This window comes from Thermobia domestica, unplaced genomic scaffold, assembly GCF_964235325.1.
Source record: "Thermobia domestica unplaced genomic scaffold, izTheDome1.hap1.1 HAP1_SCAFFOLD_449, whole genome shotgun sequence".
NCBI classification, from domain to species: domain Eukaryota; kingdom Metazoa; phylum Arthropoda; class Insecta; order Zygentoma; family Lepismatidae; genus Thermobia; species Thermobia domestica.
The window spans coordinates 77,804-103,666 of NW_027656159.1; the positions used below are offsets into that span (position 1 = coordinate 77,804).

General features: G+C 36.2%; 1 protein-coding gene across 1 annotated transcript; it reads left to right on the plus strand.

Moving 5' to 3' along the window:
- Positions 1-874: 874 nt before the first annotated feature.
- On the plus strand, positions 875-24,250 carry LOC145676877 (mite allergen Der p 7-like). Its single transcript, XM_081747660.1, has 4 exons — positions 875-996; positions 19,010-19,159; positions 22,795-22,949; positions 23,939-24,250. Exons 1-4 carry the CDS (start codon positions 901-903, stop codon positions 24,156-24,158), a joined length of 621 nt encoding a protein of 206 aa, XP_081603786.1. The 5' UTR covers positions 875-900; the 3' UTR covers positions 24,159-24,250.
- Positions 24,251-25,863: the final 1,613 nt, after the last annotated feature.

A 25,863-nucleotide genomic window follows, 5' to 3' on the forward strand; every position in this document is an offset into this window, starting at 1 on the left:
GTAGGCGTTGCTCTCTATCGGATGCTGCATAACTCAGCAATTAAAAATGTGTTGGTTATCATGTTCTTGCCTCACACTCTTCATATGAAACATGATTTAAAATTACATCCATATATACAGAAATTTGTTCAGGAATTATCTAAAAATTATTTAAACTAAACGAAGGATACACGTGACTCCTTCTGTAAGTGGTTGACAGTGTTCCGACACGCATAAAAGTGATTTTCGAATCTCACGAGCAAAAACGATGTCTTCTGGTGAAAGGAAACCTTTTATTTTTATGGAGAGAATAATAACTCTCCCCATGTCATGATAAACACATTCACAATCCATATTTTGTTGATAGACCTGTTAACCACAATCGATATATTGATATGCTAAGAAACTAATTCATTCCCTTTTGTTAATCCGAGAGGTTACGGTGATATGTTGGTTTCAGTAAACTGGAGTGCGTCCTCATTTTGCCAGTTCGGTTCGAAAATATCTCAAATGAAATGTTTCCAGAATATTAGGTTGGCCAAGGGACGCCTTAATGATTGCTCAACTTGACCCGTCACCTCGAAGCCCGGACTTAACGAACTGTAGCAATTCACTCTGGAGATTTATCAAGAATATTGTTGCTATATGACGTTATGCTGTGATCAATGAATTGAAAGAAGCTATTAGACGTGCTCTCTCATGAAAGGCGTCCTCATGAAACTAATGTATCGCAATTTTAAATTAGTCATCAAGGATGTTGTTAACATGCGTGAATTAGTTCTTAGAGGTAGCTCGATAACTCATCAAATTAGCATTTGCTATATGAAATACACGATGCAATGAAAGATAAATTTAATTTATCTTTAATTTTAATCTTTTTTCAGAGGAGCTTTAATGTTGTTGAGAGCAAGTGCTGACAGCATGATAGACAATGCATTAGCAAACGAGCGTGCAGAACTGAGAAATACTTCAGATCCAACGTATTTACCCGTTGATTCAGATTCATATCAAATGGAGGTAGGTTTCCAAATCGTGATCCTAATGTTACGTTTTTCTTATCAATACTTGTATGAAACACTTAATCAATCTACTTATTGAAACGTGAAGGAAAAATCGAATTTTGTAAATGTGTAGTATTGTATATTGTTATAAAATAGGAATGAAGAGTGAAGCTAGAACTACAAACAAAGAAATTGTTGACATTCACGAATATAAACTTAGTGACTACGTTACGTAGATTCAAGCCAGCTATACCAAAGATTAAAAATATTAGAGTAGTCTGTTAAAAAACTAGATATGCGTATTAGAAATAGAGACAAATATACGTGGTGATGAAACTAAGGCAGAAAAGAATTTCATTTTAGGATGAACAGCACTACTCAATCTAGTTATAAGAATAAAGTCATGCTGCGCAATTCTTGAACAAGAAACGAAAGTTTCGAGAAATTCAGAAGATAAGGTTCCGCTGATGGTCAGCCGTGAACAGAGGAACATAAAACTTTTTAAACGTTATTTTCCTAATAACTTATGGTTATGTTAATATACCTTACTCACATTTATTCTTGTTTTATTTCCCTACTTCAGTTTCAAACCCTGCTTTCTTTGTTCTTCACTAACTACGTATGCATCTATATTATACGAGTATTATTGCACAAAACAGGGGAACCCAGGGCTTGTCGCGTTCCCGATTGCACAGTCAAAGTACGATCTGTACGCCTCCCTAATATACTATGGCGTTATTGGTATCCTTTGCGATTTCAATGTAGCCTGTCACCACTGTTTACGCCCCTATCAGGATCCTGCCGCCTACAGTCGGACAATTTGTCCATGCCGACCAGGTGACGCGGTTGGATTGCCGGCGCCGGACTCCGGCGTCTTTCCGCCCGATTTTCGACCACGACAAATAATTGCCTTGCCGAGCAGTCGGCAAACAGCCGAAAATGAGCATTAAATGCTCCGGCGCCGCCGTCGAAAAGAGGCCAGCATAAGGTGTCGGCAGAGGATCGGAAAGAGGTCTTTCCGAATGTTTTGCCGACTCTGGCGGTCGGCAACAGTCGGCAAAGGATATCTTATTTTACGATTTTCGACCGCTTGCCGCCTTGGCTAAAGGTCGGCAACTTTGAACAAGTAGATCATAGTGCCGTAGCGGACGGGTGCCGGCGGCCTGCCACCGTCGACGGCGGCAATCCCTGTTTCCGACCGCGACTTCCTGATGGGGGCATTTGTGAGGCATAATGAATTACAGGAATTAGTGACCATATGCACTAACTACACTTCAGTAACACCTTTTTCCAGAACACGAACAGACCACAATTTGTAACAGACTGAAACTACGCTTAAATGAGACATGCTCCTCTCCTGCCTTCTTCCCATTTCCCTCCCCCTAGTTGCTATAAGCCCGGGCTAAAAATAGCGACAAAATACACATAGTTATTGTTGTCTGTAAAAAAAAATAATCATTCTGTCTACCATCAGCGAGATTTCGAAGCCTAATGGAAAAAAATTGACAATGAATGCTAATAGAATATAATACTTGTAATTAAATGCACCCCCTTTAACTTGGAAACGAGAGCTAATTTGAGTTTTTCATTGTTGTTTTCGTTATTAGTGTGGTCATTATAGTTAACAAACACTTATTTCATTCCAATTACATTTTCACTGTTGGCTAGTGTTATTGCTATCAGCGTTTCGCATACCGTACATCAAGAACGAAACTAAGATTAACCCATAAGTAAAACCTTACCAACACCCTTAGAATGTGATTACACTAGACGTTCATCATTTAGTAATAGTTCCAGAATAGCTTGTGGACAGGATATTAGTTAACTTTACCAGGTTTATTAAGTCATTATTAACAGCAAAACGAAACGTAGTAAACAGGCAAAACTCTTCTACATAAAATTAACACTATATGTTACCAATGAAATATGAGAGGAATATAGTACACACTTGAACAATAGGCTGACATTCTTAAACCATAATCAGTCATCCATTTATTTTAATAATAATATTAATTTATTTGGTTCTTCTTGTTCTTTGGTTAAGTTATTCTTACATTGAATGAAGAGATACTTAAAAGGTAGAACAAGCTCAAATCGTCTAGCAAGCAACAATCAACTTCGCACAAGTATAAAAGGAAAATATTATTCTAAACAGGATGATTAACGTAAATAATGCGAACATTTCTTATTACCAGGCAATTGGATACGAAACACGTTCACTGTCTATGGGAAACACTGTTAAATACAAGATATAAAATACTTTAGAGTTCACCTTCATTACTGTCAGAAAACGTCTTTTTCTATACAACGTATCTGCTTTCTTCTGTAGTAATACTAGTCAAGGTAATTCCACAATCATCATACAATTTAATATCAAACCCAGACTAACTCAGGGCTCACAGACAGTGATGACAATTTAACCTTTTGGCTAAACCTAGAATATTAGGGGCGGCTTTTAGCCATACAGACCTATGAAATGCTTATAGCCTTAAATATAGCTTATTTTCCGAAACTTTTGCCATTTAGGATTTTTTTATTAGCCGTTAAACTAATTCTGAAAAATACTTTTTCTTTGAAAATATGTATTTTTTAAGTTAGCCTATTTTTTCATCATGTATTATCGTATTAATTGATTTCTGTAGACAGAGGCTGTTTTATTACGCAACTTTTCCACTCTTATTCTCTCTCCCCATCAACCAATTTACAACTACTTAACAATACTTATCGACTAGAAAAAAAATAATGCCGCTCCCGTAACGGGCTCGTTTGCTACTTTTTAATTATTTCAATTTTCGCATTTCATTGCAAAGAATGAAAGTTTCCTAATACAAATGTAGTAAACTGTTCGATTCTTCAAGCCACAGAAATACTTTTTGTTTATGAAGGTGGATCACCACCCGGAAGTTAGTACATATTTAGCTCATTCCCTTAACTACTGCCAGTGAAACGTTACATATTATAAATATTGTTCTCAGTGTTGCCACAGTCCTAGCTCTGAAGTGAGCTGAAAAATAGTACCAAATCAAAACAAAAAGGGCTGAATTCATTATTTTACACCAGTGCAATACATGGCTCTATAACACAAAACTAAAAGAGGTAAAATTCTAGAACACTCGCTCCCCCTCTTTCAAGAGTCAAATCGAGAAAGTGCTCTTTTTGAAAATTACTTTTTAAAAACATACAAATAGGAGAATCCCGAACAACCGTGGAAGTAGATGAAACTTTTCTCACACGTAAGAAGTATGACAGAGGCAGCAAATTAAAAGGGAAAACAATTACATTCGGTATATATATAAGGAAATCAAACGCGCCTCTATTTCAAACTGATCAATAAACAAAAACCATCATGATTAATAAATATATATAACGAGAAACAAATCAACCATCTCCGAGTTCGTGTCTAACAGTACGTTATAATAAAATATTAAAATATAAATTATTGCACCTTATTCTCGCTTATTTCACGACCGGAGGAGGATAATAGACTGTAAGAAGAATATAAGGTAGGTAAACTGACATTTGTAAAAAATGTAAAACTCGTCCAGGGTCTAGAACCTTCCCTGAAAGACATCACAAGAAAGAGATATTCAAAAAGTCTTACTGACACTTGCAAATGTGACAAGTATTTGTTAAATGGTGCTGAATTGGGTAGAATTGTACCACCTTTTTCACAAAAGGGGCTGAAAATACCAGCGTAGTACCAACGGACCGATGAATGACAAAAAGGGCTGAATTTGGTACAATTGTACCAAGTGTGGCAATCCTGATTGTACTATAAGATAAGAGTTATGGTTCAGCTAAAACACAGGACACTGATTCATTTGGTTGTGTCTTCTAATATCGAAAAAGGTAACAAATAAAGGAAAATATTTGATTTGTTTTACAATGAGCACACAACATAGCACTTACTGTCAGATCTTACTAGAAGTGCTCATTTTTATGAAATGTTTATTTGTATGTGTAAAGTATTTTAAAGTAACAATCTTATTACGAAATAGATACGTATATTTTTTGACCGTTTTTCGTGTTGTGTTTCATATTTTATTTAAATATTAATTTGCATTTAAGGAAATAAATTTTGAGAGGAAGTATGCGCAGAACGCCATAATTTATTGTTCCCAAATTTGTACGCTTATTGTAATAGTCAAAATAAGAAAATTCCTAAATTCTAGCGTTGCAGTTCGAGAAGCGGAACTTACCTGTGAATTCTGGTAAGGGTCGAAAATTAATTTCTCCAGTAAATATCCAAGCAGAATTCCATGATAACTTCCTTTATTATCTGGCAGAAGTAAACACTCGACACTATCTGGCAACGCCACACTATGCAAGCAGCGTTTAGCATAGCACCGAGAACATCTAGTGATCCACCTTAAAGCAAACAAATAGGGTATATAATTGCTTGAAAACTTTCAATGCAATCATGATGATTCATATGGGTATACGGAGAAATAAGAACTGTTTTAGTAAGGATATGACCTGCCAAAAGAAGTACTGCTGAAAATTGAGACAACGGCATTCTATACAAACACAACCAATCCACAATCCAACGATGGTTCATCCAGTTCCAGGGATAATGTATTCATTGATGATTTATTTTAATTGGCTGTTGACTTTCAGAAACTAGATGAGTTGTTGATGGATTTTATTGTAATTTAAGTTCATGTAGACAGAATTTCTGTAGACAAAATTCACTAGTAATTTTGAACACTTGGTTCAATCAGCACAAGAGAAGAAGATATACATGGAAATCACCAATAGACGGCGGTAGATATCAGAAAGACTATGTTATGATTCAGGACAGGTATCGGAATAGCTTAAAGAACGCGAAGACCCTTCCTGGGGCTGATGTTTTCTCTGATCATAATCTTGTGCTGGCCGAAGTAGATATTCAACTGAAAAATGTAGGCAGAAGAAAAATAGGTAACAAAGTGTTGAATACTGAAAAGTTGAAAAACGAGGAAATAAGAAATCTTTTCGTTGAAAAATTCGAAGAAAAAATATTCAAAGGAAAGGATAGGCGCAGGTAATAACGTACGGTGGGAGCATATTAAACGTTGCTTACAGCAGGTTGCAGAAGAAGCTGTAGGTTACCGCGAACACAAAAATTCTAAGAAAACATGGGTTACAGAGCAGATGTTACAGAAAATGAAGGAGAGGAAGATGTGGAAACAGGTTGATACAGAAGAGGGCAGAAAGATGTACAGAAAGTTAAATAATGAATTACGAAGAGAAACAGACCAAGCGAGGGAAGAGTTTTACAAAAGAAAATGCGAGGACATAGAAAAACTAGAAAGAGTTAAAAAATATGAGGAAATGTACACCTTGTCTCAAAAAGGTTGAGCGCATTCTTTATTGGTGTTTTGAGGCAAAAATTTTCTAAGTCCAGCTTCGGGTATCTTCGGGAAAAAGTAAGCCAGGTTCGAACCTCCAAGCCAGTCTTTGCAATCGGGAAAAAGTTTGCAGATGTGTTTTTCTTCTTTTAAATATAATAAGACTTGTTACCAAGTGTTTAAAACAGCAACATTGATTGAAATACTTAATGATACAATATTTCGAAACTTTTTTTTTTTTTTAATGTCAGCACATGCTTGTTTGTCATTTAGCTCTCCATACGTAATGGAACATTTAAATACGTTAAAGAATCTTAAAGAATGTAAAAGAATGCTCAAAGTTAAGAAATAGAACATAATTATCGCCTGAGTACTAAAATAAAAGTCAAAGTAGAACAGGAACAGCGTTTGTAATGGATATGAATGTCATAATTATCTTGAGATCCGTTATACATCGCTAGAAGCATAGTTCTAGAAGTCCTTGTGCTAGCTCATTGGTAAGCTGTCGGATTTCAAATCATAAGGTTGAGAGTTCGAATCCCGTCTAGGTTAATCCTTTTTTTAAATTATATTTTCCGCAATGCATGAAAAATTATATAAAATAATTACATTAGAATACATAAGTTCTGTATATATAAAATAATCATTGCAGAACATAGTAATTATTATGTTTAAAATATAACATCTGAGATAATTTTCACAGTAGGTCGGTATATATGAGGATGTAAATACAAGTTAGGAAAATCATTTAATAGCAATAAATAAGTTATGTAGTGTATTTATTTGCATCTATTTGTCATACAGATGTAACTTCTCAATATTCTCATTACAGCATGTCATTTACATTCGTGAAATACAATATATTCCTACGGATATAGAAAGTGTATAAACAGAGTATCCAAAGTCGTATCCTGCTTCAAGACACATAACTTTTCCCGATCCCCTTAACGTCACGGGAAGAAACACAAACTCTCTTTAGAACGGAATGTCGTTACTTAGAGTCTCATTCGAATACGTTGAATATGCTTTTGTATATTCACCTCTCTCTCTCTCTCTCTCTCTCTCTCTCTTTCGCTTTGTTTATGTGTGTGTTGCGGAATATCCCAAGTTGAATACAACATTTGCAAAGTATATGAGCATCATTGTCATCGAATACCAGAAATTGAAAGTCGTGTTTCTTCAGGTTGGGTTTGCGTGTTCATGTTAGCTCACTGGTAGAGTACGGACTTGCCAATAAAGAGGTCTTGAGTTCAAAGCCTACAGCTAATTATCATTCTTTTGTTAGTAGGATTGCACAGAAATCGTATACAAGGAGTGGTTTACTTCTAGAAATATTTTCAGAAGCGTTTAGGTAGCCCTGAAAAGGGCTGTTTTCGGGAGTTGAGGCGGGGACATTAATATTGTGTCCAAGACCCTTCTGAATTTATTACACGCTCCATTCTTCTGGGTATGGAATCTATTACATGGGTGACAAATCTATCTCCTTCCCCTACCTCCAGCCATGCTTCGGAAACAAGATGCCACAGGTCATCCTGAGTTCTTGATGGATCTGCCTCAGGCCAACTTTCCCTTAGAGTACGCTTCACTTCTGCCCATATATTTTCCATGAGATTGAGGTCTGCTCCACGAGCGGCCAGTCGATTAAATCAATCTCAGGGTGCCCTGCGAACCATTCCTGAATCACACGGGAAGTATGTATTGGCGACTGGTATTGCTGGAACTGAATTACACCATCAGGCTGAAATACTCGTACAGATAGCACCATGATATTACTGATAATGTCTAAGTACTGAGCATTGTCCAGATGTCCTTCAATTCTATGAAGCTGTCCTGCTCCGCGACTGGAAATCCAACCCCAACATAAAATAGATACATGGCCACTGCGATTGCAAGCAGCCACATATCCATGGTCATATCGGGTGCCTCTCGGACGATACACAAAACGGCGTCCCTCCTTTGATGTTGTGAATATGGATTCATCTGAGAAAACTACGTTTTCCCAATTGAGAACCACATTCGCGTGTGCAAACGCGAGACGGTAAATTTTGTGGTCGTCTGAGAGTTTTTCCTTCACGGCAGCAACACGGCCACGTAACCCAGCATGACGAAGCCTTCGCAGAGCTGTATGCTTTCTACCAGGAAAGAGAGAAACTTCCCTTAGCTGTCTAGACGTCCTTAGTGGGTTCTAACCGGGCTTCGTTTACTAATCTCGCATCTTGGGCTTCGGTTGACACATGCGGACGACCAGGAGATCGTAAATTATCAGTCTGACCTGTAGCACCATATTTCCGAATCCATCGCCTTCCTGTAGAGGCCGGGACACCTACTCGCCTGCTAGCTGCAGTTGCAGAATAACCTTCCAACTCCCATAAAGTAATTACTGCTGTACGTCTATCCATAGTTACCAATGTTCTGAGCTGTGAGAAGGAAGCAATAGGTAAAAGCTAGTACCTGACGTGTGATTGGTTACTTGCACGACACGCCTATTGTGGGGAACAGCGTTGCCAGATCTAGCATAATGAAGCTAGATCTAGCATAATTTGCATGTCTCTAGCATCTTGCTTTTAGCATCCTGCCCAAATCTAGCACAATTTCAGCAAGTTTATCAAAAAGCCGTAAAACCTGGAGATGAGAAAGAAGTTGATCGTGGGAAGAAAAAGAACGGCAGAAAGGTATCCTCTTCCATTGATTCATACAGTCGGTAAACCATACAGGCAGTCTTATTTTCCGAAGTAAGTTCGAAACGTCTTTGGGCTTTTTTGTGGCTCCACCCAGGGTTTTCTAATCCTTTAACTCCGAGGCATGGGCGGAGCTATGGGGGCTATTCTCCCCCAACTTTTTGACAACTTCACCATCTTTATTTCTGACTTCATGATCATATTTATTCCTGAAATGACAGCTCCGAGACCGACCAAAAATCTGCCGCCCCCCCCCCAGCAGACGATTCCCAACTCCCCTTATGCTGCGAAGTAATTTTCTTTCAAAATATGTAAACAAAAACTTTGCATTCATTTATACGATATATACGCCATTAAGTCTGGCAACGACTGCATTAATTTAGCTGAGTTAAAATTTTGGTGCATGAAGTATTGAGTTCTATCCATGCATTCTTGCTCTCTGTGTATTTTAAGTTACGTTATCGTATCTCAACTTCGTTTTTTTAAACTCCTGAATTAGTAATTATGAGGATCTAGCATAATTTGACCGAATCTAGCATAAGTTCGATCAGGTTTTGGAATAATTCCGAGCTGTGAGTCTGGCAACGCTGGTGGGGAACGACTTGGTCAACGACTCGCGAAAGAAATCTGAAAATGGTGCGCCGTAATAATAATATCAAAAACAGTTTTTATAAAGGGATATTAATACATACGAAAAGCTGTTTAAAGAATGAATTGTTATACTGACTTTACACGTATAAAAACATATACCATATACCAAACAGACTGAGCGATATGATGATAGCTGTTTTGAGACAAACTCTTTCGAAGTCCAACTTCGGGTATCTTCGGAAAACAGTAAACTAAATCTGCTGGTTCGAACCTCCAAAGCCAACCTTAGTAATCGGTAAACGATGTACAGATATGTTTTTCCTTCTGTTAAATATAATAAGACATGTTGAAATGGTATTAAGTGTAGAAAAAAGTAACATTGAAATACTTAATGATACAATATTTCGAGACTACACTCTCGTTTCGTCATTGTGATTTCCATACGGAAAAGAGCATTTACGTATGAGCTCAGTTATATTTCAGAAGCAGCTTCCGAAAAGCGGTCATGTTAGCTCAGTGGTACACCACCAAGCATTTAAATCGTGAGTTCGATATACGTTCAGGTGAAATTCTTTTATGATATTCTACTTTCCTCAATGCATGAAAATTATGTAAAATAGTTACATTACAATTCATCAGTTGTATATATCAGTTGAATATATATATTCATATCACCAGTTGTATATATCAGTAGAATATATATATTCATATCATTTCACGACATAAGTAATTCTTATCTTTAAAATATAACATCTGAGGTATTGACAGAACTCGGTGTGTTATGTGTGAATATTGAATACAAATTTTAAAAAATCGTGTAATAGCAATAAATAAGTTATGTAATGTATTTATTTGCAGCTACTTTCATCGCAGATAACTTCTCAATATTCGCATTATAGCATTTAGGTAGAGCATATCGAAAATCGGATCGTGGTCCAAGACAAAAAACTAGCTAGCCCCAAACTGTCACGTAAGAAATTCGCGAATCGCAAAAGTAAAGTGAAGAGATTGAGAGCGGTAATTCCTTAATCGCTCTCTCTCAACTCTCTCTTATCTGCATTTATACACATAAAAGTGTAAGTATGTATGTTCCAACATAACTCATGTATGCCTAGAGCAGGGTTTCTCAACCTGGGAGTCGCGGCCCCTAGGGGATCGCGAAGATAGGCGGAAGAGATAAATATAGTTAGAATCTAATACCAGAAATTATTTTTAAATATTATTTTTAATTTTGTTCTGATAGGCATACTTTTATTTTTTATACACACTGTAAAGAACAATAAAAAATAAGTCTACTGAACATTTTCAAAGGGTGTAGAATTCGTGTTACTATTCGGTTCAAAGTCTCTTGTCGTCGCGAATTCTGTCGAGAAATTTGAAGCTTAAAATATACAAAACGATAATCATGCCTGTTGTTCTGTATGGTTGCGAAACATGGTCGCTTACTTTGAGGGAAGAACATAGACTAAAAGTATTTGAGAACAAGATCCTTAGACGAATATTCGAACCCAAGAGGAACGGGAATGGGGAATGGCGGAAACTTCATAACGAGGAACTACATAGTTTATACGGTTTACCCAACATTCTTAGGGTCGTCAAGTCTAGAAGGCTTAGGTGGGCAGGTCATGTAGCTAGAATGGAAGAATGGTGAAACGCTTTCAAAATCTTGACTGGAAGACCAATCGGAAAACGACCATTAGGAAGACCTAGGCGCAGATGGGAGGACAATATTAAGATGGATCTCGCTGAGATACGAATATACAAAGTAGAAACTGGATCCAATTGGCTAAGTATAGAAGTCAGTGTAGAGCTTTTGTGAACGCGGCATTGAACCTCCGGGTTCCATAGGCCATAGAGTTACTTAGTTAGTAGAGTTGTTTAAAAATGAATTTAAATCAAAGAGGTATGATATAAAACTAATGAGAACTGTATATAGAAATACTAGAAAAATACACATGCAACAAAACCTGCACATTGAAATACAATTAAAATTAAAACCTAATGAGACACCTAAGCATGGTGTAATTTCACTAGTTCAGCAATGTCCGGTTCAATCTTCATGACGAACATTATCAAGCCATTTTCAACTGATAAGCGATTTCTTATCTTTGTTTTAATGTTTACCATAAAAAAACACACTTTCGCACAAGTACGATATAGCAAATGGAATTATTACTTTTAAAGCAGCAATGCCCAGACCAGGATATTCTTCTCTCCTCATCAGGCAGAACTTGTCCAAGTCTTCGTTACAAAAAACCAGTTGCAAAGACTTGTCGCATAATCATTCTATTATTTGGTCAAGAAGTTGTGGGCTTAGATCGGATACGTTAATGGCCTCTTCAATGAAGGAGTTTAACATCCATCTTGAACCAGCACCTTCGTCGTTGGGAATATAGATATTACAGTTACTGTATCCACTGTCAGTGCCGGGCGTCGAAAAAAGGGGCCACACATTTCGGAGGAATTGTGTTACTCATGTTAGGAAAGTGCATGTGCACATGTGTAAAATAGAAGGAAAAAGTAATAAAATGTGCTCAAAATTAAGGAAAGGTAGGGTTTATTTTGAAAATGTTATTGAGCTTCGTGCCAACCATGGTGGCGCTTCGTAGCTAGTCTGTCGACGTCACTCATATATACGGTGACATCGTACTATACTCTTGCCCCGGGCGCTGATTTTCCATGGCACTGTTCACTATAAACAAAAAAATGGATTCTACTATTATAGAAATAGGTATGTTAAAAATCCCACACAAGCTTATTATAAAACAAATTAGAAAAGGGTCGCTGGCAAGAGCGTGTGATAAAAGGGGATCGTGATAGGAATTAGATTGAGAACCACTGGCCTAGAGTAATTTTAACCACATTTCTTATAGTTTCGAAAAGAGTGCTGTCGGGTTACCTATGGTGAATGGGAGGGGGATACATATAAAAGATTGCTAGAAAATGATCGATATTAGATTCATAGTTTTCGGGGTCGCTTAGATAAATAGTGAGACTTTCAATTTCGCTTAACTCCGATTAAGCTCTCATTAGTAGGGATAGGCACGAACGACTTTTCTTTGAAACTCGACTCGACTCGAAACAGACATCTTTGAGGTCTACTCTTGGACTCGGCGCGAAAAATATCTTCCAACTCGACTCGGATTAAAGTCAAGTCGAACCAAAACGAGCTAAATCCTGTGTGTAGTCCTACCTAGACAATACATAGACAATAATTATTCTATCATCAATTATACTACTATTACTACAAATAATAATAATAATAATAATAATAATAATAATAATAATAATAATAATAATAATAAAAATTATTATTATTATTTTTATTATTATTATTATTATTATTATTATTATTATTATTATTATTATTATTATTATTATTATTATTATTATTATTATTATTATTATTATTATGACAACACCGTGTACAAACATGAACTATAGATGGTTAGTAAAGGAATACTAAAAGCTAGTTGACTGCCGACGTCGGTAGTCATGAACTCTACAAGGCAAAGACATCGTTCATTACTCTAAGCTGTAAGCGTCGGTGGACTACAGATGGTCAACTATTGACCTCTCGCCAGAAATTGGTGGCCCCGCAGCGACGATCCGTGGTGGCCCAAGTTCCATTTTGAAAATTTTACTACCAGCAGCAGAGACGCGATGAAACGCCAACGAACCACAAAATTACTCTCCCAAAATATGTCAAAATGCCTATATGTGTGATTTGTTTATATTTAGGTGAATCAAAAAAACACAAAACAAATACCCGGGGTGGACGCAAACTATCAATATTACGATTACTAGACACGTGTTCTTCTGACTTCCCCACGGAAACGATCATAAAAAGCTTGGTTGTTGAAGGATAAATCATTGACGTCTTAATTTAGCCAATCAGACAAACCCCTACATCTCGAGTTCTAGAAGGTGATACCGTGAACCGTTTCAGATTTATTGCTTCCTGGTGGAGTACTATCCATGAGCAAAATTTGAGCATAATAGCCGACATGCATCTTCGGTGCCTCTTATCTTTAGTACAATTTTAACCAGAGATGCTGTGGGTCAATGAAAATTTGATCCACGACCCACCATGACCCACTATCACCCACCACCCAAATGCCCCATTGGCCCACTCTGACCCATCAACCATCGTGATCCACTCTGACCCACCACCAACTATGAACCACTCTGAACCATTGTGACCAACTCCGACCCACCAAAACCCATCGACATCAACTCTGACCGATGGCCCACTTCCTCCTCTCCATTGGCTAAAGAGGTTACACTTGTAATAAAACAAGACTGTGAAATTATCACTTACCGGAGTTTGAATTTCTACCGTTAATGGCTCAAGCACCTCTCTGTTACAATACTGGTGGGTCTGACCTTTACGATATATAATGGCAAAGTGTTTCTCATCTTCCAAATTAAAATGAATTTAAATTTATCATATATAATTATTTCTTTGTTGCCTTACAGACACATTTCAGTAGAAAATAGGGTAAAATTTGAAAGTTTCAAATCAAGGAAAAGTAGACCAACGTAAAAAAAAAGAGAGAGAGAGAAACTAATAAGCATGCCGTGCTAATTGAAAATGCCCATGTAATTAAGTTTAGAATACAAATTTTATGGCCATTTTTCTCTAACTTTATGGCTTGATTGCCTTATGCTCGGAACGCTCCATATATTAAACACCAGCTTCAGCAATTATAAATAGAAAGCAGTGGGTATAAAATTCAAAAAGAACTTTAGTTTGCATTACTCAATTTGTTTCTCAACTAATATCAATCGTTTTCGATTATTTTTATAAATCAACCCACTACCAATTTCCAATATATAGAAAATGCACCCCCGTCCCCCCGCTCATAAAAGATAATTTTAAAAAATGCCAGGACATATTCTCTTTATTTTTAATAAAGAGTTATATGCTGAATTTCAGCTCTCAGTTGAACGGCTTGTGAGATACTAAATTTTTCGCAAAAATTCGGACTTCTACTCCCCCTAAGGATATGTATTATAATGAAAGTGACACGCGTATGATAACTTCCCAGTTGGGATTGGAGCCTGATTATATACCAAACGTCAATTCATTTGACTTTGCAATTTGACCGTGATGATTACGCAGACATAGTTACTTTCAATTTTTTATGATACATATCCTTATTTCATATGTTACAGATGATTCAAAAATATTTTTTCAAGCAGTTAGCTCCTCTAGAATCTCACAGGCTGCATCCCAAAATCCAACTCCTACTATCCTATGACAATCCAAAAGTGACTGAACTTTTTTTATTAGGAACAAATGACAAAAGAAAAATGGAGAGCTTGAAAGTAAAATGTAGAAAAGCTCGGTGCCCCCAATAACTATATATTTCTCCGCCCCTTCATCCCGAACTTAAAAATAAAACTTAATTCGAATATGGTAAATTAGTGAATTTATTACAGTTAAATTCCACTCACTATATGCTACAGCTACAACTATGTAACAAAAAATAACAACTGTGAAACATGTTCTGAATTACTATTAGATTTCTTACGCTATTATTAAACATATTAGAATAGTAAAAGAGGATTGTTCGTGAAATAGTATATTTGCTCTTGATTTATAACTTTTCCATACGGAAAAAATGAAAATATTATTCAAGTTTTAAACTTTGCACTCTGCAAATATGTTGCCCTCTAGGCAATGGGACTAATGTGGAGTAATGGGAAATGCTGCACTGTTAGCGGCGCTGAAAACTTACGATTCGATTCTAATATCGAAAGATTTCGATATCTTTATGTCGCTACGTAACCACCCTGGGTGCTAATGGGGGCTTAATTGGACTTGAATTGAAAGTAGAACTATTCACCTTATCGACCACGAAACTATGGATTCGATACTAATATCGACCTGTTTCTAGCATTTTTGATATGTATCCCGACAGTACTCTTTTTCCAGACTGTAAGAAATGTAGTTAAAATTGCTCTAGATATATCAGAATTATGTTGAAATACACACATAAATCCACTTTTATATTCTGTATAAATAGAGAGTGAGCGAGCGAGCGAGCGAGAGAGGGCGACTCAAGGCATCACCACTTCCACATTGCAAAAGCATATATCAAAAATTTAATTGAAAATCTATGTAAAGACTTTCTGCTGTGGCATGCTTCATAAGGACAATTCCAGTCTGCTCACGTGACCTTTGGGGTTCATGAATTTTTTGCGAGCGTTCCGACTCTGGATTCTCTGTTTATACCTTCTGTTTATGCACCGAATAACTTTTCAAAAACATAAATGACATTCTGTATTATGAATGTTGAGAATTACCCTCTATATGACAAATAGCTGCAAATAAATACACTACATGATTTATTTATTGCTATTGAACAAGTTTCTTAACTTGTATTTACATCCTCATATATAATACCGACCTACTGTGAAAATTATCTCAGATGTTATATTTTAAACATAATAATTACTATGTTCTGCAATGATTATTTTATATATACAGAACTTATGTATTCTAATGTAATTATTTTATATAATTTTTCATGCATTGCGGAAAATATAATTTAAAAAAAGGATTAACCTAGACGGGATTCGAACTCTCAACCTTATGATTTGAAATCCGACAGCTTACCAATGAGCTAGCATAAGGATTTCTAGAACTATGCTTCTAGCGATGTATAACGGATCTCAAGATAATTATGACATTCATAACCATTACAAACGCTGTTTCTGTTCTACTTTGACTTTAATTTTAGTACTCAGGCGATAATTATGTTCTATTTCTTAACTTTGAGCATTCTTTTACATTCTTTAAGATTCTTTAACGTATTTAAATGTTCCATTACGTATGGAGAGCTAAATGACAAACAAGCATGTGCTGACATTAAAAAAAAAAAAAGTTTCGAAATATTGTATCATTAAGTATTTCAATCAATGTTGCTGTTTTAAACACTTGGTAACAAGTCTTATTATATTTAAAAGAAGAAAAACACATCTGCAAACTTTTTCCCGATTGCAAACGCTGGCTTGGAGGTTCGAACCTGGCTTACTTTTTCCCGAAGATACCCGAAGCTGGACTTAGAAAATTATTGCCTCAAAACACCAATAAAGAATGCGCTCAACCTTTTTGAGACAAGGTGTACAAGGAGGTGAAATCTATGGAATTTCGAAGGAAACAAGGGGGTATTATGATGGCAGTAGAAAATAAGAATGGGAACGTAGTCAGCGAGAGAAATGAGGTCATAGGAAGGTGAAAAGAATACGTAGAAAACATATGAAAGTAGGGACCGTGTAGCCTAAATGTTGAAGTAGAAAATGAAGTAGGCGAGGATGATAAAGAATTTAGTATTCTTCGGGATGAATTTGAAAAGACTATATCCGAGATTAGGAATGGAAAGGCAACCGGAATAGATAACATACCAATCGAATTCATTAAAAATATAGGAGACAAGGGAAAGAAAGAATTGCTGCGACTATGCAATGAAATATATGAAACAGGAGAATGGCCATAAGACTTTCTGAAAACGATCATGATACCGATGGCTAAGAAATCGAACCCAAAGAGATGTGAGGATTATAGAACTATTAGTCTCATATCTCATGCAGCTAAAATTCTGCTCCGAATACTGAACAGAAGGTTATATGAAAGAACAAATAAAGATGTTGAGGAGGAGCAGTTCGGGTTGAGAAGAGGCATGGGCACAAGAGATGCAATTGGATTATTAAGGGCGATCGGTGAAAGATTTATAGAAAAAGGGAAAGAGGTGTATGTTGTATTTATTGATCTAGAAAAGGCTTTTGACCGCGTGAATTGGGAATTGTTGTTGGGAGTTCTAACAAAGATAGGGTTGGAATGGAAAGATAGAAGACTCATAAGAAACTTATACATGAACCAACAAGTAGGTTTAAGGATAGGGGAAGAACTGACGGAAGAGAGTGCAATTGGAAGGGGAGTTCGACAAGGATGCTGCCTCTCGCCAACACTGTTTAATGTCTATCTAGAAGAGATAGTGAAAAAGAGTCTACATTATGATGATGGCATTTCGGTAGGAGGTAGAATGATTAGATGCAAGTGATTTGCAGACGATATGGCGTTTCTTGCAGAATCTGAAAAGAAAATCAATAAAATGTTAGAAAAAATGAGAAAGGGCTTTGAAGAATATGGGATGAAAATAAATGTTAGAAAGACAAAAGCCACGGTGATTGGAACGTAGGGGTCTGTGTCAAATATAAAAGTAGGAGGGGAGAAAATAGAACAAGTGAATAGTTTTCGATATCTGGGTAGTATTCTTAGTAATAACATGAAGTGCGAATGTGAAATAAAAGAAAGGATAGGAATGGCAAAAGAAGCCTTTAGAAGGAAAAAAGTCTGTTTTGTGGGACTTTGAATAAAGAGTTGATAAAAAGACTCATAAAATGCTTCATGTGGAGTGTTGTACTGTCTGGGCCGGAAACGTGGGCATTACGTAAAGGTGACGAAAATCGACTGGAAGCCTTCGAAATGTGAGTATGGAGAAGAATGGAAAGAATTAGTTGGGTCGAGCGGAAAACGGATGAGAGAGTGTTAGAAATGGTGGGTGAGAAAAGAACACTTTTAGATATTATTAGGAAGAGGAAGAGAAACTGGTTGGGACATTGCCTAAGAAGAGATTGTATCATGAGGGACATCCTAGAGGGTATGGTGGCGGGAAAGAGAGGGAGGGGACGAAGGAGACTACAATTAATGGATGATATAAAAACAGAAAGATCATACGTGGAGACGAAGAGGTTAACGGAGGACCGTGGAGCATGGAAGCTTCTCAGCTGCTGCAAGTGACCTGCCAATAAAGGCAGAATACCTATGATGATGATGATAAGTTCATGTGTATTGCTTAGTCTTCAGCGAATAAAATTCAACATTTCAAATTTTACTATAACTCACTTATAATCTACACACAAAAAAGGTGTTTAAAATCTACAATGTGGGTTGTAGGTTAGCAGTTCAAATTTAGGCATTTTTTGTGTGAAAAGCTTATTTCTGAACGCCATCTAGCCTATTTTCTTCAATGGTTGTCGGCAGCACTGCTCACAGATGTCTATTTAAAAATCCATGACATCCTATGGAAACATACATAATTATCACAATTGCTCCTTGCTGAAATTATCAGGAAAATCCGTAACTGTCTGTGCTAAACTGGTACGTCTGTGAGCTCTACGTATGAGTAACTTAACAATCGTTTATAAGAATATAATCGGCAATTATACTCGATATATTTTCTTCTAATTCATTCTTTTAAAAAAAATACAGATCACAGCATAATTTAGTTACTTTTAAGGATTCAAATTATAATTTTATACCTCAGTAATTTAAATGTCAACAAACATTAAATAACTAATGCATTATCTTAATAGATTTTATTTTATGCACTCCAAACTATACGATTAAAATACATTACAGATCCTTGGTTTTCCAATAAATGGGTTTCTAAGACTGTACAATGGAAGACTAACAGGCTTATCTACAGTTCGAAGGACTGGTCCATGTGAATTAACAAGTGCATTAGGAGGGATAGATCTTAAAGTGAATGTTGGAATCGCAGATTTCCAGGTAGATTTCATGTATATACGTATATACCTATGTAGCTTTGTATTCTTTGTATTAACTGTCATTATAAGAATGTAATTTAGTTTTCTATCTATTGATTGAAATTTCTATATTGTAATGCGTGTTCCTCGAAGGTGGAAAGAACATTTCTGAACCCTTTATTTCTTCATAAATTTTGCTTGCATGTTGATTCTGAGCACAATGACCAAAAAAAAAAAAAAAAAAAAAAAAAAAAATTAAGGCACTTTAACAAAATGGTGCTTAATGAATTATATATTCGACCACATTTATTAGGATCACACAGTGAAACTTATGAGGTTGTGTTGTTAGTTCGTCCATCCTTCTGTTACTTCCCACGATAACCCTTGAACGGTAGCGAATTTCTTAAATTCATCTTTTGTAATAGATAGCTAGGACAATTACCTTGGCCAAATTCGTTAATAAGGTCAGCCCGTTAATATCTCAAAAGGTAATAATGGGTTTAACGGTAGGTATACATATCTCTCATCCCATACATGTATTCGAATATTTAGTTTTTTGCGGTAGTTATCTAAAACGATTATCTGGGAAGAATTTTCAGTGCAGTCAATCCGTTAACATTGTAACGGGTAACGGTGACTTAACGGTAGCTGTGTATTAGGTTGCATCAAATTTCCACTTTTTTTTTTTTTAAAAAAATCCTAATATTCTTAGTGAGGGTAAGAGTACCTCTGTTAGAAACGTTAGTAGTTTATGTGCAGGAAATTTCAGATTAATCGAAAAAGTCATTCATGTATACACTAGCAATGGCTTAAAATTTAAGCAAAAATGTCCAAAATGTTACTTTTTTCCCTCTGTTTTGTAAAATTATGTATCAGTATTGTTTCCGTTTCTAGTGAGCATTTAATTAAGTAAGAAACAACTCCTTTGGGTCCGCAACTCTTCGTAACGGGTAATGATGACTTCAGATTAATAGATATAATTAGTGATGAGCACAAGAGTCTTGGTCTTGCAGTTTTTGCAAGAGTCTTGCATGCAAGACCAAAACCAAGACCAGGAATCCGATGCAAGACCAAGACTAAGACCAAGACCATATTTGCAAGACCAAGACTCTTGCTCAAGTACCGGCATTACTTGATTTTTCTTTATAGAATTTTAAAAAGAAAGAGATGGATTTCTTGGCTTGACTAAAAATGCTGCTGGAGTGAATGTGTTCCCAGTAGTTTATGCAATTCGTGTGAGTCAATCTGCCTCTGTAGCATGTAGCTACAATATGTCGTTTTCTGAATTGGTTATTCGCGTTCTCTGTAGATATTGCTCGTTTTCAAACCACTCAGGTGTCATCTTGCGGCATATGAGCTTTTTTGGTGGACAAACACTATGTGCGTGGATTTTCTCGGCGTTTTTCTGTTTCCTCCTTCTTTCTTCTTTCCACCATTTTGGTCATTTCTCATCATTACCGTCTCCCTTAGCCTTGGTCCATAATCATGGGACGTTAAACTAGATATTTCATTTCATTTCAAAACATACTAGTGGTTTCCGTCTTCCAAAACTAAAGAGAAATGTAGTATTGAACATCGATAATACCGTACACCATAGGTGTCGACTACAGGGGTATGGCCTTGCTCCGAGACCCGATCTCGTTTTCAACATAGATGAGGATCGGACCTGAGATGGTTTCTGTCATATCTCTTTAACGGTGCAGTTTAGGGGAGGGCGAGGGGAAAATATTTAAAAATGATCGAAAATGACCGATATTAAAATGGAATCTATAGTTTTGGGGGTCGCTGATATAATTACATATACCTCCGATAATGTTTAAATCTAAATTCAGCCCTGTAGCTTGGCGGAAAGTAGGGGATATATATATATATATATATATATATATATATATATATATATATATATATATATATAAATGATCGAAAATGATCAGATATTAGTGTCGAATCCATAGTTTTCGGCGTCGATAAGGTGAACAGTGATACTTCCGATTCTGTTTAAATGCAAATTCAGCACCGCAACTTCGGGAAGGAACGAGATATATAAAGTTATCGAAAATGGCCATTATCAATGTCGAAGTTATGGTTTTCGATGTCATTGAGATGAACAAATCCACTACCGATGCCGTGCCTCGCAACATGGGGGAGGAGGAGATATATAAGTTTGTTAAAAAATGACCGATATTAGTGTCTAATCCATAGTTTCCGGGGTCTCTGAGAGAACAGTGACATTTCTAATGCCGTTTAAATCCAAATTCAGCCCCGCAACTTTAGGAGGAGGAGAGGAGAGAAATATAAAAATAATCGAAAATAACCGATATCAGAGAGAGCGCTTTACTAATAGTAAAAAGGTGACTGACACGATTTTTTATTTTATTTTATTTTATTTTTAGTTTAACCCAAAGAAGTGGGTAATTGATGCTAGTAATCCATATTCAAAAGTGAAACTTCAAATAATTTGGAGTATGATGCCGTTATTTTGTATTTCTAATGCAGGTCAACAGTATTTATATAAATTACACAAAAGACATAGACAGTTGAGTCGTTTTCAGTTTCCACTCAAACTATTCTAAAATATTAAGAGGTTTGATTATAATAATTATTATTTAATGTTCTCTCTCTTCTTCTTTGGTCAATATTGCTAAATATATCATCGTCATCATAATACCTATTCTGCCATTATTGGCAGGTTACTTGCTTCAACTGAGAAGGTTCGACGTTCGGTGGTCCTCAGCTAGTCTCTTCGTCTTGAAGTAGCAATTTTCTGTTTTTTTAAAAAATAAAGGTCATCATCTATGTTATACACTATCATCATATTTACACGAAGTTAAAGTACATTACATTTAGAAACATACATTGTATTTCCGTTAGTATTGGCGCATTGTAGTTTATTATCCCTTATATCCATAGTAAAATTTACCTATGAAAAGCTTGAGATTTCTTAAATGCAAGACTTGCAAGACTCTTGCATGCAAGACCAAAACCAAGACCAGGACTGGTTGTGCAAGACCAAGACCAAGGGTTCCAGTGCAAGACCAAGACCAAGACCGGATGTGCAAGACCAAGACCAAGACCACCCCGGTCTTAGTCTTGGTCTTGCATTTGCTCATCACTAGACATAATCCTTCAAAGTTGAAGTGCAACTTCCAAAAATGTCCAATGTTACTATACCTGTGACCACTGTACTGAATTCCACAACCCGTCTCTTAGAATAGAACTTTCTGTGTAAGAAAAACAATCCATGTTTAAAATTTCATGCTTTTATTTGCGATTCACACAAAGAACTTCCTTTCTTCTCCGTGTTTCTATCATACCGTGCTTCTACCTCTTCCCTCACATTTTCCCTGTAGACCTTCAAAAATTCAATATTTACTTACTGTGTATCGGAAGCCTAGGCACGAGTGATTATTGTCATACTAAAGAGTTAGACTACTAACATATGTTTCCTGCAGTAGCCAGGCCTTTATTATGACGCTAATCATACGTCAAAACGACTCTGCATAAGGCCCATTATGTTTCACGCCTGTACTTCAAAAAACATTAAGATACTGACAAATGTAGAATAATTTCAGCATAACTGCACATTAGCATTCTTCCTTCATTTATATTGCTCTACATATGTCTTAAAATATATTGAATATTTTTATCTTTTTCCAGGTTGCGTATACCGTCGAAACTGCTCTGTTGGGTTTGACTAATATCACCTTGGGAATTGAGTTTACCGCTTCAGACGTAGATTTATATGTAGATGCGCATGTGAAATTGGTTGGAATGAATGTCACATTGCAAAATATGACTATAAATAAGTTAGGGTAAGTTCATGAAGGGTTTGAAGAACAGAAGGTATGGAAGCTAGAATCTAAAGCGAAGACATTAATGATGGCGTACCGCCCATAGAGATGTGGAAGCACTCTTTTTCCTCAAATATTTAGAATAATGTATCAGCAACAATTTTAGCAGCCGAAATTACTTCTATATTCAAAAAGAAATGAAGTAAGTGATATTTAATGGTATTTTCTTACAATACTTTGGGGCCGCGGTGGCTCAGTGGTAGAGCGTTCACCTCTGGTGCTAGGGGTCCCGGGTTCGATCCCAGCCCCCGCCAAGTGAACTTTGTGGTGGACAAACACCGTGTGCGTGGGTTTTCTCGGGGTTCTCCCGTTTCCTCCCACTTTCTTCATTCCACCATTTCATTCATTACTCATCATCACCGTCTCCTTTAGCCTAACCGGCATAACCGTGGGACGTAAAACTCAAAGATTTTTTTCTTACAATACTTGAATGAAACAATCTTGAAACAAATCATCCGAAAAAAGACAGAAGCATCATCACAAGATATACCAAGGCGCAAATAAACATGGCAAAAAGAATGTGTTAAAGCTGTCCAGCGATTGGGTACAAAAAAATCTGCTTAAAGGGTTCTAGGGCTTTTGAAAAAAAAGTGATGTAATGATTAACCTCAAGAGTGTATCGAACATGAATTCGTGCCATGGAAACAAAGGGTAAATGGGCTGGAACCTGTCTTCGGGCAAAACACTCAGAGGAAGACACATATTGTGAGTTACTGACTATATTGAGGGTAATGTTTTAATGATTTCCATTTTTAAAAGCTCACAGTGTAACACTAGTTTCGATATCCCCTTTCTCACTCTTACCGTTTCAACACATGGTAAGTGTAATTGACTCTAATTTGTACATTGACACAAATGAAGTGAAATATATATGTGTATTAAGTGGAACATGGAATGAAATATCGTTGCATGACGTATCTAATGACGTAATTTCTTCTTTTTCTCTGCAGCTCGTTGGACTTAACCTTGGATGGCCTAAGCGTATTAGATGATCCGTTAAGTGACTTAGCAAGCACATTGTTGAATCTGTTGACAGATACGATTCAGGTTCCTCTAGAGAAGATACTTTTCCTTGTCTTGGAGGAGCAGATTTCTAATCTTGACATCGGCAGCATCGTCGGAGGAGGGGGGTACAATCTTTTAATGCAACTGAATGAAATGCTCCCATAGAACTATTCCTTTATGTCTTTATTCACGCTGAAAATTCTTACATTAAATCATAATATTGTTTACCTTATGTTAATATGTAACCTATCAAGTTATTCATGAAATAAAATAAAAAAAACTGTGGAAAATAATAATTTATTTCAATACTAACAGAAGCGCTCATTCTTCGCACGGGGAGAATAAGTTTCAATGAAAGTATTACAAACATTTACAGTATATAAACTTTTTCTAGTTTCAACGCAAGTTTCATTAAACTGAATTTACGTAAATTCTCATAGAGTCAGTTCTAAGAAATTTGACAAAGTCACGAATAGTGTTGTAAAATTTCCGGAAATTTTGACCCTGCTGGTAAACCGTTTTTCCGGTTTCTTTCTGGAAAATTGGAAAAACTAGGAAAATAACAAAAATCTTTGTATTAGGTTAGTTTTACTTGTAATGGAACCGTTTTATTTTTCGAACGCGTGAAAAATGTAAGTTCAGAAAGAAATTTCAATATTGTGAATATTTGAAAAAGAAACATTCGAAAATGATACTGTTGTAACTATTCTTGAAAATTAATAGTCTGCAGTCATCTTCTTCATGTGCCTTTTAGTCGTTTCACCTCGTTGTGCATTAATTACAGAACTTTTACAGTTGCATACACATCTGCCATCATGAAGCGTTTCTGTTGCAACAAATAGGGCTCTTGAATGAAACTGAGTACTTAATGTACTCTTTGATCTGGTGAAATTTTGTTAATTTTAACCAAATTAGTTCTTAAAAGAAAGAGCACAGGCAAATTTCAATAATTCTCATGCACAAAGACATACAATTACTATTATTTAATATTCAACCACAGATTTTAATATAAATTTATGAACAAAATTTTGTATGTAGGCAAATACTTTTTTTTTTCTAGGGCGACAAATTATCTGTATATATTAAAATGAAAGTGGATATATTTGTAACTTACAACTCTTGAACCACCAGACTGATCTCGATAAAAAAAAATTTCAACATAGATGAGGTACGGGCCTGGCGGATATATATTGAAACGACCAATATTACTGTCGAACCTATAGTTTTTGGGTTTGCTGACATGAACAGTGACATTTCCGATGAAGCTTAAATTAATTTTCATCGATAATGACAGTTATTAATGCCAAATCCATAGTTTTCGGGGTTTTTCAAATCAACAGTAACACTTCCGATGCTGTTTAAATAAAACTTCACGCCCGCAACTTAGGGGAGGGAGAAGGGGAGATATACGTATATAAAAGTGAATGAAAATAGCCGATATCAGTGTCGAATCCATAGTTTTCGGGGTCGCTGAGGTGAACAGTGACACTTTCGATGCCGTTTAAATCCAAATTTATCCCCATAAATTGGAGGAGAGGAAGATATATAAAAATGATGCAAAATAATCGATATTAGTGTGAATCCATAGTTTTCGGGGACGCTGAGGTGAACAGTGACACTTCAGATGCAGTTTAATTCAAATTGAACGCCGAAACTTTAGGGAGGCGGAAGGGGATTATATATAAAAAAAAAAATAATCGAAAATGACGGATATTAGTGTCGAATCCATAGTTTTCGGGGTCGCTGAGATGAGCAGTGACACTTCTAATGCCGTTTAAATTCAAATTCAGTGCCGTGACTTGGGGGAAGGGAGAAGGGGGAATATATATACAAATGATTGGAAATGACATATATTAGTGTCGAATTCATA